The sequence below is a fragment of the Pinus tabuliformis genome, chromosome 1_2 (genome assembly GCF_031772625.1).
Source record: "Pinus tabuliformis cultivar Carrire ecotype Pingquan chromosome 1_2, CPIR1, whole genome shotgun sequence".
NCBI lineage: Eukaryota > Viridiplantae > Streptophyta > Pinopsida > Pinales > Pinaceae > Pinus > Pinus tabuliformis.
Genome location: NC_142298.1, coordinates 351,541,205 through 351,556,646, shown reverse-complemented (window position 1 = coordinate 351,556,646; position 15,442 = coordinate 351,541,205). Strand labels below are relative to the sequence as shown.

Genomic DNA, 15,442 nt, shown 5'->3' with positions numbered 1-15,442 from the left:
ATATTGAGACAATTGTTATCACAATGTGACATTGGACGATGGTTGACCATGGTTGACCATGAATTAAACCCAGAAATTATATTAAACCCTAGTAACATGAAGGCATGTCCCATGAGCCAAGATACCACTATCCTCTTGCATTAAGGCTCCTAAAGCTTCAAATCATCGATGTTGCATTAAAAATGATATGTGTGGGGATGCAACAAGAACATTATGTGCAAACCTAGCCACCTAAAAATAATGCATTGGTAATATGTATGGTGACAAAGTTCCACACCTGCGACATGCCTCTAGATATTAGGCTATTAAATTGTTTCCTTACATTGAAGGAAGATGAGCTCTTTGCCAATTAGAAGTGGTTTCAGGTAATACTCCATGACCAAAAGATGATTTAAGCCTACATAGTATCCACACGAAGCCAATAACATACACTCAATCACTAAAGCTACATTAATAGGCTCATGTGTTTTCAAGCGCGATATATTCTTAATCCCACACATGAGATCACATGGTAGTGTCCATCATCTAATTTCACTATTTTGCCTATGGTGGAAAATAGGCTCTTAACTTAACATAGATAAACTCTTAATGAATTTAGACTTCTGTGATCCATAACATTGTTTAGAAAATCTTCGGCAAAATCACATAATCAATCTTTTGTCGACGCGTTTCGAACCAACTAGTGTGGTTCATCGTCAGGACAAGTTGAAAAACAGATCCAGCTTCGCTTGTTTAAATAGCTAGAGCAGAGACACCAACTTTATATAATGTCACAACTAACTTTCATAAGACTTAAAACACATGGGATGAGATTTGGTCGACATACATATGCATTGCTCACACATTTCACCACTACCTTGTGCTCCACGACTACCTTATTATGTTGATGATTAAAAAAAACATAAAAATAAACATTGATCCACAATTTGATTACTAAGTCTACGAAGGCATACATACTCTACCCCTCTGATTTTGAACCTATAACCTCTTAGGAAAAAACACATACTCTTAACCTAAATATACAAATATAATAAATATAATAAATCATGAATATTTAAATTCCAAAACCACCCAATTAAACTTCCACCATTACGTAGTAAACATAATAAACCATGAATATCTAAACTCCAAAACCACCGAATTAAATTTCCACCATTACGTAGCAAAAATAAACTTCCAACTCCCTTACACTATCATCTAAGGGACCAGGAATGTTAAGAGAGAGGGTCGCTTTGGTTGTAATTGTGTATAAATACTAATCATACCGGGTTAGAAGTGCTTCTCCCTAGCAAAATCCCCCTTTTGTTATACAACGCTTTTGTAACCGCATCTAGGGTTGTTAGGGTTTTCAGATATTCTTAGTATTGTCTGCCCTTTTTGCGAGATCTAAAGAGCTTTTCGGCTTTTCTTCTCTCCGGTGGTGTGTTATTTCGTCCCCATGGATTCTTCAAAGGACCAGAAAACACAGGATGTGCATCCTACTGAGGATAACAATGCGGAACACGAAGAAAACGTTGCAGATGACCAGAAGGAAGACAAGAACAATGCTACTTCTAGAGAGGATTCCAGTCCAGGGTGAGTCCTTAAGCTTTTAGCATTGACATAAGTAATTATGCGTGTTCATTTTTCCTCAAGTTTAGAGGGTTAAATGTAGGCGAATTTATTCAAAGTGTCTGTTTGTGTATTCTCTTTGTCAGAAAAATCTTTATCGGTGGTCTTTCAAAGAGTACGACTACAGGTGTGTATTTCTACCCTTCAAGGGTTCCATGTATTTTTGTATTGTTCTTCCCAGGGTTCACAGTGTTTTGGAGGTGTTTTTTGTACGCTATGCCATAAACTGTTTCATAGGGTTATTTACGCGAAATTACAATTGGCGAGTCTCTCAGTGGGAGTGTATCATGATAATTTTGTTTCAATGTTTTTGATGGGGTTTTTATTTGCTGTGTCTTGTGTTTAACTGTATTCTTGAGTTTCTTCTCAAGGGTTTTAACGAGACTATATTGGATGACCTGCAGCTGCTTTTACAAAGCATTTCAGTAAGTATGGGGAACTAACCGACTCCGTTATAATGAGAGACCGTCTCTCGGGCCAGCCTCGGGGATTTGGGTTTGTGACTTATGCTGACCCCTCTGTGGTGGACAAGGTTATAGAGGACAAGCACGTCCTTGATGGCAAAACGGTAACACTCATCATCATGTTTAGTATGGTGTCTTTCACCTTATTTTAATTGTTTGAAATACTTATTCTGGAGGATTGATTTTCAGGTGGAAATCAAAAGAACCATTCCAAGAGGTAATACATCCAAGGGTCCAAAGACGAAAAAGATTTTTGTGGGCGGTATACCCACTTCTATTACTGAAGGTAGGTTCAATACAACTAGCTAATCATTTGTTTAAGATTTATCTTCAGTTAAAGGATTTCATCGTTGAGTGAGGGTAAAAGTTTGCTGATAAGGCTGTGATAGTGCGTTTATTATAGCAGTCCACCTGTAGCTTATTTTTCTTTAGGCATTGTGATCTTTGGGGGTTGGGTATGTAGGAGAGTTGTTGTCAGACTAAATTTCGTCTCTTTAAAAGTCTATCGTGGCAATCGGTTGCGTTGTATTTTCTGGTACAACTACGTGTAGTTGCTTTAATGGGATAGCTTAAACTGAATACAGGCTAAGTAGAATTTTTGCATGGTACAGATGAGTTCAAGGACTACTTCACGAAATTTGGCAAAGTTGTAGAACATCAGATCATGCGAGATCGAAGCACTGGGCAGTCCAGGGGTTTTGGTTTTATCACTTTTGACAGTGAGCAGGTTGTTGAAGAAATCATATCCCAAGGCAAAATGATTGAGCTAGGTGGAAAGCAGGTATTTTCTGAGTTTGTCTTCTTGGTTAGTTTTATGTGGTCATATATCCTTGTTTCATGTTCTTATTGGGCCATTTATTATATATGTTGTTGGGCGAGATGTAGTGGATAGATTAGGACTTCCGCAGAAAGGTCAGCACTTGGTTAGACTTCGTTATCTTTAGGCTGATTCCTATTGATTTACCACGTTATTTCAACTATGATAGGTTAGTTAGTCCCATACGTTTTGAATACTATACATAATCTAGGTTTTGAATTAAATTTTGTAGGTGGAGATCAAGAAGGCTGAACCCAAGAAACCCTTGTCTGACGCTGCTCCTATTTATGGGATTGATAGTAGGCCTCCCTACGTGCCTGGTGGAGTTGGGGGCTTCAGAGATAGTTATAGTGGGTTTGGAGGGGCAGGTTATGGCAACAACCAGTATATGTCAGCAGGAGGTTATGGCGGTAGGCCTGGAGGGTATGGTGAGTATGGAGGTTCTGAATATGGTAGGGGTTATGGAGGTTATGGGGTTGGCAGCTCAGGAGGCTATGAAGAAGATCCTTCCCGTGGTTATGGAGTTCGTCCTGCGACTTATGGCGAAGGGTTTGGTGGGTATGGCAGTGGGATGATTGGTAGTTATGGAGGTGGAGGTGATGGTTATGGTGCCTATGGTGATAGTGGTTATGGCGGCAGCTTTGACTCATCACGTGTTGGTGGTGCTTACGGCAGTGGTGGTGCTTATGGGAGTGGCAGGGGAGCCTATGGGGGTAGTACCAATGGACGATATCACCCATATGCCAGGTAGAACAATCGGCATTGGAATCTACCTAAGCAATAGCTATTGGCGGCAGATACCGAAGTGAGCTTTAGAGCTCTAAGCATTTCTAGATATTTACTCTGTAGGATTTTAGTTTATTGAGACACAAATATACTATTTTTGTCATCTGTAACCATGAATTGCTGTTTTATTTGCTTGCGATGTATTTGAAGGTTCATTTCTGCAGCGTTCAAACGTCTGAGTAGTTCTGTATTTCTATTGTGGACTACTAGATTGTCTCGAGACACAATTCAGTCAATGTTAATTGATTTTAATTAATTATAATTTACTACATTATAGCGTTTTGGTGAATAATACCTGTTTTTGGTTGGATACAATTGTCTTTTTCCATCTTGTTATTCTTATCTGTAGTTCTTAAATAACGAAAAGACAATTGTAGAGATCTAAGCATTTCTAGATATTTACATTGTAAGTTTTTAATTTTTTTTTTTTTTTTTTGGAGAATCAGATGTATTCTTTTTGTCGTATTTAACTATGAATTGCAGTTATATTTTAGGTTCATTTCTGTAGCGTTTTAACTGATATTTCTATTGTTAACTGCTAGACACTATTCACTTCACTTAATGTTAATTGAATTTAGCTTAATTATAATTAACTAGGTTGTAACATTTTGGTGAATATTTCCTGGATTTCGTTGGATACTACTGTCTTTCAACATCTTGTTATTCTTATAGTTATGAATATGCAATTTTAATTTAATTCATTAATTGCAGTAATAAGAAATCTCAATTAGATTCGATTTTGTCGAACTTATTTACAAAGAGATATTGCTATGTGCAATTACAAGTGTTTTCATATCTGAATTCTCTGAAGTCGAGTTGATACTTTGGAGGATATTTGTTTGTATTGTAGTAAATGATATTTACAGGTTTTGGAGCGATTTTCTCCCGGAACCACAATGTGGCATTTTGCCGTGGATAACATTTGTTAAAATTAGCAATCTCTCCAATGCCCTCAAGGGCTCATAGGTTGTTATCTTATCTACTTGAAGAAGATTTCTGTTTTCTTGTAGCTAAATCTGCAGGTTAGAGGACGGGTCTCCCGTACTTCAAAGCATTGGGCATAATGGTACTAGATATCAGAGGAGAGGACGAGATACTAGATCAGGGTTAGTTCTTCCCTAAAGCCTAGATTTTAGTGTTGCAGGTGCTATGCTTTTAGTTTAGATTGAAACATCTTTTGCAAAAGGATTTAGTGGTTCCTAGATTAGTTTTTGGAATATAGAATTTGAATGAAGCCTATTTTGGGAGTTGTAGAATAGGATTGTTGCAGTGTCGTGATTATAATGTATTTAGTGTGAAAAAAAATGTTATTCATTTTGTGCATTGTTTTGCAGTATATAGTCTTTTGGTGAAATAGGTTAGAATGGCTCAAACTTTGTTGTATGGGCTTTAATCTTTTTGTGATTTATCTTTGTGAAAGGATTCTGTTTTCTTATAAAGCATAGTTAAACTGCAGGTTAGAGGATAGGCCATTTGATACTTTGAAGTATATTGGTACAGATATACAGAGACGAGGATAATGATAGTAGAGTTCTGTGGAGAGCTGTACAGTCTAAGGACAATATTCTAGATCAGGTTTAGTTTCTCTTACGAGCCTAGATTTTGGTGTAATCAGGTGCCTTGGTTTAGTCTCTGTTGAAACATCATCTGCTATACTATTTTTATGGTATGGTATGGACTTCTGACAACCATATTTGGTCAAAGCCCTTTTTTGGGCCGGTTCTGTGGGATTAGATAAGTGTAATGAGTAATATATTGAATTGTGATTAGAATGGCTCAAATTTGGTTGTCTTACGGGCTGTTGTCATGGAAAGTGGCAGGTATTTATAATTTTGCTGAATGTGAACTTTTATTCCGTTCGTGCTTAAATTTCTGTTTTTTTGATGTAGGTTGGTTTGCTCATTAAGCCTGTTTATTTGTTCTTTACGCAGTACTTTTAGGAACTTTTACCGTGGGGGATGGTGACATTTCTAATTGTATCCGAGTCTAAGTTTTGTTTTTATGTTTTGCAGCAGTCTCTCTCCCCATTTACATAGGTAGTCGTCAATTTCTCTTATAAAAAGTTTTGATGGTGGATTCCCTAATGGGCTTGTTATCAACACTATATTAGTGTCAAAGACGTCCGTGCTGCAAATGAATGGGCTTGTTATCAACACTATTAGTGTCAAAGACGTCCGTGCTGCAAATGAATGAGATAGGACGGTGGAGTCGAAAAGTAGTATGATGCTGGTAAGTAACTGAACCGATATATTACTGAGTTGCAAGTTTGAGAGTTGTTTTGTTAGATTTTTGCTTTTTCGGTGTAACATTACATGTTTGATATCACACAAACATTGTAAAATGTGCCATCAAGCTTTGCTTTCGAAAAATGTTATACCCTTTGTATCTAAATTCAAGAATGTCAGATTGTGTCTGTCCAATCGTAAAAATGGAACTGGATGTTTCATTATCCAAAAATTGACTTGTCATGTGTTCTTATGCTAAATTGTCATTTAATTAGTATTATTATTGTTTTTAACAAAAAATGGCTGGTCATGTGTCCCTTTTTGTACTTGTTTTAAAAATTTACGTCATTAATAATGAAAATGGGCACTGGACAGAAAAAGTCTCATGGAGGAAACCAGGATGCGCCCCTGCTGCGGCCTAGGGTTCTCCCTCGCTATGGCCAATCAGAGCTTTTCGTTGTTGCCATCTGAGATCAGAGGTTCGATCCGTTGGTGGTTTGCTGTTTGGAGGCTTGCAAGAAGCCATGTTAAGCCGCTGTCGGTTCAGCTTTTATTTAAGCGAAAAATTATTACAGGGGACAAAGGCATTCGTCAGCGGAAAATTTTAGGTTCACTGGCCTTTGGCACTGCTGCCCTCAGTTCAGCATGGGTCGTGGAACATTGAGAATTTTTACTCAGTTCAGCATGGGTCGTGGAACATTGAGAATTTTTACTCAGTTCAGCATGGGTCGTAGAACATTGAGAATTTTTACCGATCTAGTTTATTGTGGAAAGGTTCATATTTCATGGGATCCAGGGGATTGTTGATATGAATATGGTATGGTGAACATGGAAATTATTGGTCCGGCCCCTATTTGGGTCTTACCCACCTCTTTGCGATTTTCTGGGCTAAAGAGCCTCTCAAGACCATTGGCGATAAGACTTCTCAAGCTGAAATAAAAATTGAGAATCTGGAGTGACCTTTCTGAAGCAATTCAACTATTTATGGAGAGGTGGAGTCACCTTCAAGTTTGTGTGGAAGTGGATTTTTTTTGGAAAATGGACTTCCAAAAGTGATTCAAGTAGACAGTGAAAGTTAATCACTGTCAAGCCCCAAACGTGATTATAACAAATGAATTTTTGGTATATGTGATAAAATCAATAACAAATGGTTTTTCTTTACTGTCATTCATGGTTAAATACTGTAGTTGATCAAAATCATTGGTTGAATGTTGTACTCGATCAAAATCGTTGGCCGTGTGTTCCATATGTTAGATCGATGTGAACAGGGATTTTGTGTTTAGTTTCACTGTCTTTGAATTTGTTGGGGTTTTCCTCACTCCAATACTTCTGTTGGATGTGCGCTATATTTTATTAATTTGACCAATGATTTAATCACATTAACTTTGTAATTTACCTTCATTTATAATATTTAGTACATGCACAAATATAATCTGGCTATATATATATATTTATTAATATAATCTGGCTATATATATATATATATATATTAATGTACTGGAATAAAATCGAACTTTTTACCAACTTAATAAAAAGTTACAGCTGTAGATGCTTAAAGCATTCCTGAAAACTGTGTTTTTACATAGAGAAAAAACACAGTTCAACACCGTGTAACAAATAACAAAATTAGAAGAATTGTGTTACTAAAAAATCATGACCAAAAAATACCAAAAACCGATAGATGAGCCTCCCCATTTATCGGAGAAAACATCCGATAGATATTAACTGTTTATACATACAGTTTCCATTATGTCCAAAAGTCCCCCAAAATTAAGTGATATCAAGCAAAAAGCCGTGTCCATCTCTGATGGATCTACCAAGTAAATAAAGTAGATTGAGATGGATCTACCATGTAAATAAAGTAGATTGAAGCAGCCAGACACTTGTGATAAGAAAAAAACCCAAGATCATCTGATATAGGCGGCTGAGGGTCCTCCCATCTTCTGTCTCATTTATTCTCCATGAGCCCAGATCTTGTTGGAGACCCTCTTTAGAAAGGAGATCTGCCTCTGTATTCCGCTCCTTGTATATGTGGTGAAGATATTCATTAAACTCCTTAACAACAAGAGACCCTCTTTAGAAAGGAGATCTGCCTCTGTATTCCGCTCCTTGTATATGTGGTAAAGATATTCATTAAACTCCTTAACAACATTTAAGGAGGCACCGATGATTTGCACTGAATCAATCCCTATTTACCCAATCCAGCATTTTACACTGAATCAATCCCTATTTACCCAATCCAGCAATAATAAAAGTTTCAAAGATTGTATTTCTGCGAAATTGTTAGATCCCACACCCAAGCCATCTGAAGCCTTGAAAATTTTGATCATTTAAATATAATACCAACCTTGCCCCCATCTGTTCTGTGCATCCTGATGCAACATCAAAATATGTCCAAGAAATGAGAGGGTTTCTCTGTTCCTCTCTAATGATCCAAGATGGCTTAATAGTAGATGGGGTAGGGAGTAAAGAGTAAATTGAAGCACACTCAGCTCCTATTAAGGAAGGAGAGGAGTCGAGGAGGTGTCTTGGAAGATGTCTTTGTTCCTTGCCTAACCAATTAATTAATAGCAGTTGAGGCGTCTTGGAAGATGCTTTTGTTCCTTGCCCAACCAAATCCCCAGGTTACCCCAGTTTATAGGAGGGACATTTTGTTTGTTTCTTAGAATTGGTTGTTTTCATACGCATATAACTAAAGTTTGATGTCTGAATTTATAGTTGAAAGTGGAACGACATAAAATTGGTCAATGTTTAATTTTTCGTGCATATATCATTCACAATGCTTCAATAAATTAATTAAGTATTCAAGCAACATTTCATGTTTGACATCATTGTTTTGGGAAAGCATTGGAAGTCTTAAAAAAGTTATCTAGGTTGAAATACATAACACAGAGTAAAGGTGATTCATTAATGAACTATTAATTAAGTATTCAAGCAATATTTCATGTTTTACATCATTGTTTTGGGGAAAACATTAAAAGGGTTGAAATAGATAACACAGAGTAAAGGTGATTCATTGATGAACCAACATACTCTAAAGGACCAATTTACTCAATAATCAAGAGCGGTGGAGACACCACCCCTTGTGAACCCTTTTGCACCCATAAAGAATAAGTGTCCAACTCCCCTCAATTTCAATGGTGTGTCCATATTACAAATGCTCAATAAATGAAATTTTGTTCTACCTCATTAAATATTTCAACTCTCCCCAAGTTGATGGGATTTGGGCATGTAGAGCATCATATATGGGGATGATACGGGCATTCCTCAATAAATATCAAGACTATTGCATAACAAGGGACCATCGTGAGGACATTTTTGCTTTTTGAAATAATTAGCAAATGCAATATGGTCTTCAATCTAGGTATCCCTTTGTGTTTTGGCATGAATATCCACCTCATCCAACCTAGAATTATCAATGGCCCACAAGCTCTACAATTTCCCCAACAATAATTCCAATTACCTTAGCAACAAAACAATTACCACTGCCCTAATACCAATCCTCCATAATCCTCCATAAAGACTACAACTATTCATGCAACCCACATACAAGCATTCCTCAATAAATATCAAGACTACTGCATGACAAGAGACCATTGTGAGGAAATTTTTGCTTTTTGGAATAATTAGCAAATGCAATATGGTCTTCAATCTAGGTATCCTTTTGTGTCTTGGCATGAATATCCACCTCATCCAACCTAGAATTATCAATGGCCCACAAGCTCTACAATTTCCCCAACAATAATTCCAATTGCCTTAGCAACAAAACAATTACAATTGCCTAATACCAATCCTCCATAAAGACTGCAACTCTTTATGCAACCCACATCTAATATGAATAATAAAGAAACCCAATCCACTTACACAATTGAGTTGTGATGCTATAATTGAGCTTGATTCACAAACTAATAATGTTACATGAATCCTAGTGGAATGAAATTCAATATATGTTGCAAAGGATGAATGTAAACATACATTTGCTTATTCCTACCATGCATCTCAAACAACAATTAATATGCCAATAAAAATTAGTCTCGGAAAATACTCAACATCAATCCTCAACTAGAAAATTAGTTTAGGATATCATATGTGATGCTATAATTGATCTTCATTCACACCCTAATAATGTTGTGTGAATGTTAGTGAAAGGACATTCAATATTTGATGTAAAAGATGACTAACCATATGCTTGCTTATCTATGCCTTGCATGTCTAACAACAAATAATGTGTCAATAGAAATAAGTTTGAAAAACATTCAACATCAATCTTATACAAGGAAATTTGCAAAAGCAATTGTTCATTGAGTTGTTATAAAAGCATGCAAATGCATTTACATGGTAATATATTTATATGAAGGGAATTCACCCTAATTTTTGTACTCGTAATATTTTTATTGGGGATAATTTTTGCTTTCTCTAACAACCTCAATGTTGAATGAACCCGATAATGTGCAAGCCAACAAAGGAAGAGTTACAAAAGTTGAATGTAAATTTTTGTTTATCCTATATAATTGTTAATGGGTTTCACCCACTGTTATGGTTCCTACGAAAAATAGGAAGTGGAGAATGGATGTAGATTATATAGAGTTGAATAAAGCTACTTCCAAAGACCATTTTCCTCTACCCTTTGATGAAGTCCTTGACACTTTAGCAACTCTGAAGTATTTCATTTCCTTGATGGGTTTAGTGGGTATAAGTGTAACACATTTAAAAAAGCCTTGTTAAACTTAGAGAGAGTGCTCATTTAATGCATCAGAACAAATTTATGCATCATCCATGAAAAATGTCACATGTTAATAACTAAAAGAATAGGTCTTGGACATTATAGTTCTTTGAATTAGCCAAATTTTGTGACAATTCATAACATGATTAAGTAGACAGTTTTTGGGTTTATAGGGATATCAAAGAATAGGATAGTGGAAATCTCTGTCAAAATAGAAATTATAGCATATATGAGGGATGTGAAGCATATCGAGACTCATTTTGTAAATGTAAACAATTTTTTTTGATGTGGTTCATAGACTCCGGAGATTAGTGATTGCTACACCTACAGAAACAGTGCTGGGTAGATCCCGAAGGGATTAGTCCCGCCAACTCATATTAGAGCCTAACCCCAAAGGGTGTCGAGGAGAATTAAGCTTGTAACCTATCATAGGGAGGTGTATGTAAACAACTTTTTTATAATAGAAAGTTTGTTGTTTATATTTCACTTGCTAGAATCAAGTTGGATCAAAGAAAAATCAAAACAATATTGGATATCTCTGTTCAAAAATGTGTTCAAAGGTTTTTAGGACATGATGGTTATTATCATCACTTTATGAAGATTTTACCAAAACTGCATTCCTTATGTTTGCATTCTTTTCTAAACATGTATAATTTTCTTGAATTAACCAATGTCATTATGCTTTTGAAGATTTAAAAGAAAATTTCTTTGTGGCACCAAATTTACAGGGACTAAATTGGTCTTCGCCATTTCATATGAATGGATGCCTTAGGTAGAACCTTATGCCATTTCATTAGGAAAAATATTACTCCTGTATATCTAGATTGTATAGTGTTTGAAAAGGAGTTTTTTGTACTAGTGTATTCTATAAATACATTTCAACACTATATGACTAGGGATCTTGCATTACACATTGATCATTCCATCATTCATTATTTAATGAACAAACAAATTGCTAATGGTAGAATAATTAGGTGGTTATTATTGTTATAGGAGTTTGATATCACTTGTGGTTATTACTATTATATGAGTTTAGTCAAGAAAAGAGTATGTTGTTGTTGACCTCCTTTCTTGTATGGTTCATGAGGCACAATACTTGCTAAGGTTTTGCAAATGGGGTAGCAAGCTAAGTGGGCTTTGATTGTGGGGAAAACTCCACAGTTAAGCGCGTTTGAGTCAGAGGTGATCTAGGATGGGTGACCTCCCAGGAAGTCCTGGTTACCGGGTGCAAGCCCTGGAAGTGGTGATTGACACTATGTGATTCATTTCACTAGTTTCAATCCCACTTCTTCACCCCTGTGAGCATCACTCGATGCAATGAGTGCTAAGTGAACTATTCAAAAATCATGAGAAATTAGTCAGTTACGACTATCTCTCATGGAAATGGTCATATGTGAATGACTTACTTAACGCAGTTGAATCTCAAAAATGATATCTAATATAATGCATTGTGTAAACCCCCTAATACTTAAATTCAAAAAGAGTAAGGGGATCTCTTCTTGAATGGTTCTTGAGGCGCAATACTTGTTAAGGTTTTGCAAATGGGGTTTGTGGTGAAAACTCCACAGTTAAGCGCGCTTGAGTCAGAGGCGATCTAGAATGAGTGACCTCCTGGGTAGTCCTGGTTACCGGGTGCAAGCCCCGAAAGTGATGATTGACACTATGTGATTCATTTCACTAGTTTCAATCCCACTTCTTCACCCCTGTGAGCATCACCTGATGAAATGAGTGCTAAGTGAACTATTCAAAAATCATGAGAAATTAGTCAGTTATGACTACCTCTCATGGAAATGGTCATACGTGAATGACTTACTTAACGCAGTGGAATCCCAAAAATGATATCTAATATAATGCACTGCGTAATTCCCTAATACTTAAATAGCAAAGTCATTCATTTTGAAGATACTTTTCCTAATGAAGATCTATTCACATATCTATTAACACACCATGGTTTTTAGACATTGTTAACTATTTGGCTGTAAGAAAATTTCCATCACATCTCTCACTAAAGAAACAGTAAACATTATCAAATAAAGTGCAATGTACCGTTGGGTTCAAGGTTGCCTCTTTTGCATAGGGCCATATTTCATAATTCGATGTCATGTTCAAGAGGGATGGGATTAATGAGATCATAAAAGATTGTCATGATAACCTTGTGGAGGGAACTTATTGATAAAATGATCTCACATGGTGTAGCATCTAGGTTATTATTTGCCTAACATTATTCAAGATGCTAAGAAGTATGAAAGAAGTTGTGACAGTTACCAATGGATGGGACAACTTGTTATATCTAATGAGGCTATATCAGAGGCCATAATCTAAAGGTGCCTTATGAAAGATCTTTCTAGTTGTTCAAAATTGGAGATTGTTTGTACAACGACTATGCTACCTCTATTTTTTAAAACATGATTTTGTGAATAATTAAAGAATAATTAAAAAAATTCCTAATTCTTGAAAGTTTTTTTGGGGCACAATTGGACAAATGTAGTTTGAATTTCTCATTGGGGTTTTTTTCGCTACAAGTCACTTTTTACTATAGGTTGCTAGACTTTGTTCTATTCCCACATTGATACAAATGTTTTCATTATCGTGAATCATTTCCAAAGATTGCTGCCAATTCTTTGATTTTTCCTACTACGTCAATTGCTGTGAATATTTGCCACCTTTCCCATGGATTTTTTTTTTCCCTGAAGAAAAAATTAATTTTATTTATATAAACAAAATTACATTTGCATGTGCTCATGACACTATAAAATCAAAAGATATCATTGTGTCCACTATATCTCTTTGACATAGCAAGAGATTAACCATAACAAAAATAAAATTTATTTAGTAGCTTCTAGTGTCATGATGGAAAAAAACCAACCCACATGGCAATACATAAGCAAAAGTATACAAGTCTCATAGAGTAGCAAAATATACATAACATAGCTGAAATAAACCTACTACAATAAACCTTTCTCATGGATCTATGCAAACTGATACAACCCTTTCTACGGAACCCCACATCTTATTTTGTCCCATTAGTTGCTAGGATCATCACTCTTTCTATTTGTTTGTCATTTGTTGCTAATTCATATTGTTCGTGTTGTCTCACTCGTTATAAATGTCATGGATGTGGTCACATTACTTCAATGCTACCATCACATTTAATGCTACTAGTAAGTATGAAGGTATGATTCTCAAAAGGATGTTTTAGATTCTCAATTAATATGACAACTATGATTAATTAGTACATAAAACCACCCTTGCTAACTTGTTAATCATGAAGTAGAATACTAGTCCTTTCCCATGAGAAGATGTTTTTTCATTGGCCTAGTTATCATTGCCATTTACTCCTCCACTTTGTAGCTAGTTTCATCACATGTACTTCCATCATATATATTTTTGGCATTATTCTCTAAGTTATCACTTACTTCACAACTTTTTCCATTTATGACCTTATTGTTGTTGCATGTTGATACTTGTCTCACCTTGTTTGTCCTACAATTTCTTACTGTACCCATTTTACTTGCTATGTTATTTTCTATAACTAAGTGCCACTACTTGGAACAGAACATAGGTAAAATTGTGCAATCAACCTAAATTCCCACTAATCTTTAGGGATGTAGTTTGGTTGGCATATTTTAAATGGTTGTAGGGTTTTGACCCTTGTATTGAGGCTATTTATTTCTATGATATCAGGACTCAATGTTGAAATGGTCGAAAAAACTGTTTCCAAAGTAACCAAGCTTCCCAAAACTGGCGAGAGGTGGTTCAAACATAGAGTGACCTATAATAAGGGGCAAGTTGATTTTATTGTTATATAATAGGGTTGAGGATGGAGGGAGGGGAGTAAAAAGGATTTCGCTCCTAAGACCCTAGGATGAAGTTCCATATTTCCTATAGAAGTACATTACATTTGAGGATCAACACAATCTTTTGTTTGGATATCATTTTAAGCTCCTAAATCATTTATGGCATAAATTGTTAGTGAATATGTTCTATTTTCTACTTTGTTCTTTGCAATTTATGGCTTATTATGCCATGTTAAGCTTGAATATGGTTACTAGCATCACTCACCATTGTTTAATTAAATGACTTATATTGGAAATTATTTCCCATACACCTTGTACTTGGGAAACATTGTTGCAAGCACCCGTAAGGGTAGCCACAACCCCGGAGAGTAGATGAAATCCATGTTGTGGAAGAAATCAAACGCGCAATAGAAGATGAAGAATTAGCAACAAAAAATCAAGCGGGGTATGTAGAGGAAGTTTAGACATAATTACACATAGGAGAGAAAGAGGGTGATGAAATTCAAACAATAGGAGAAACATACATAGGATATGAATTCACAACATGTCCAATTGAGGAAGAAACCCTTATATCAAACCTTAAGTTGAAGCTAAACCATCCACTAGAAAAAGGGAACTCTAAAGGAGTTGTTATTTCATCCTATCCTAAGAGGAGGACTAGGTCTAGAATGACACGCATGACCACTTTCTCACTTGTGTTTTTCTAACACTCTGTGGTTACAATATCTGTCTTTTTCTTTCACTTTGTCTTTGTGGTCAATTCTCCATAGGTGTCATGCTAGAATTCATTCTTCTCTTGAATCTATGGAGAATTTGCTAGATAGTATAAAATGTAACTTTCCAAAGGAAGTTGAAGAAGCCCTAGTGGCCCCTAAGTCAACTTAGAGAAAGATTATTGTGGTGCCAAGTAAGATCATCTAAGTCTTTGTTATAGGACACTTTGCAAGCTGAATCAAAAATTTAAAAAGGAAATTAGGATTTCGCAACATAAACTTCATGCTACTTGACAAAAGTTAACG

At 35.9% G+C, this 15,442-nt stretch overlaps 1 protein-coding gene across 1 annotated transcript; it reads left to right on the top strand.

The window, feature by feature from the left end:
* Positions 1-1,262: 1,262 nt before the first annotated feature.
* On the top strand, positions 1,263-5,907 carry LOC149205820 (heterogeneous nuclear ribonucleoprotein 1-like). Its single transcript, XM_089395172.1, has 6 exons — positions 1,263-1,575; positions 1,698-1,738; positions 2,016-2,179; positions 2,265-2,361; positions 2,687-2,856; positions 3,125-5,907. Exons 1-6 carry the CDS (start codon positions 1,439-1,441, stop codon positions 3,641-3,643), a joined length of 1,128 nt encoding a protein of 375 aa, XP_089251298.1. The 5' UTR covers positions 1,263-1,438; the 3' UTR covers positions 3,644-5,907.
* The last annotated feature ends 9,535 nt before the right edge of the window (positions 5,908-15,442 follow it).

Bases quoted from the DNA above. Each gene is read 5' to 3' on its own strand.
- LOC149205820 (XM_089395172.1), top strand. From the start codon at position 1,439: ATGGATTCTTCAAAGGACCAGAAAACACAGGATGTGCATCCTACTGAG. The intron at 1,739-2,015 runs GTGTGTATTTCT...GATGACCTGCAG, and splicing joins TTCAAAGAGTACGACTACAG to CTGCTTTTACAAAGCATTTC. The intron at 2,362-2,686 runs GTAGGTTCAATA...TGCATGGTACAG, and splicing joins ACCCACTTCTATTACTGAAG to ATGAGTTCAAGGACTACTTC.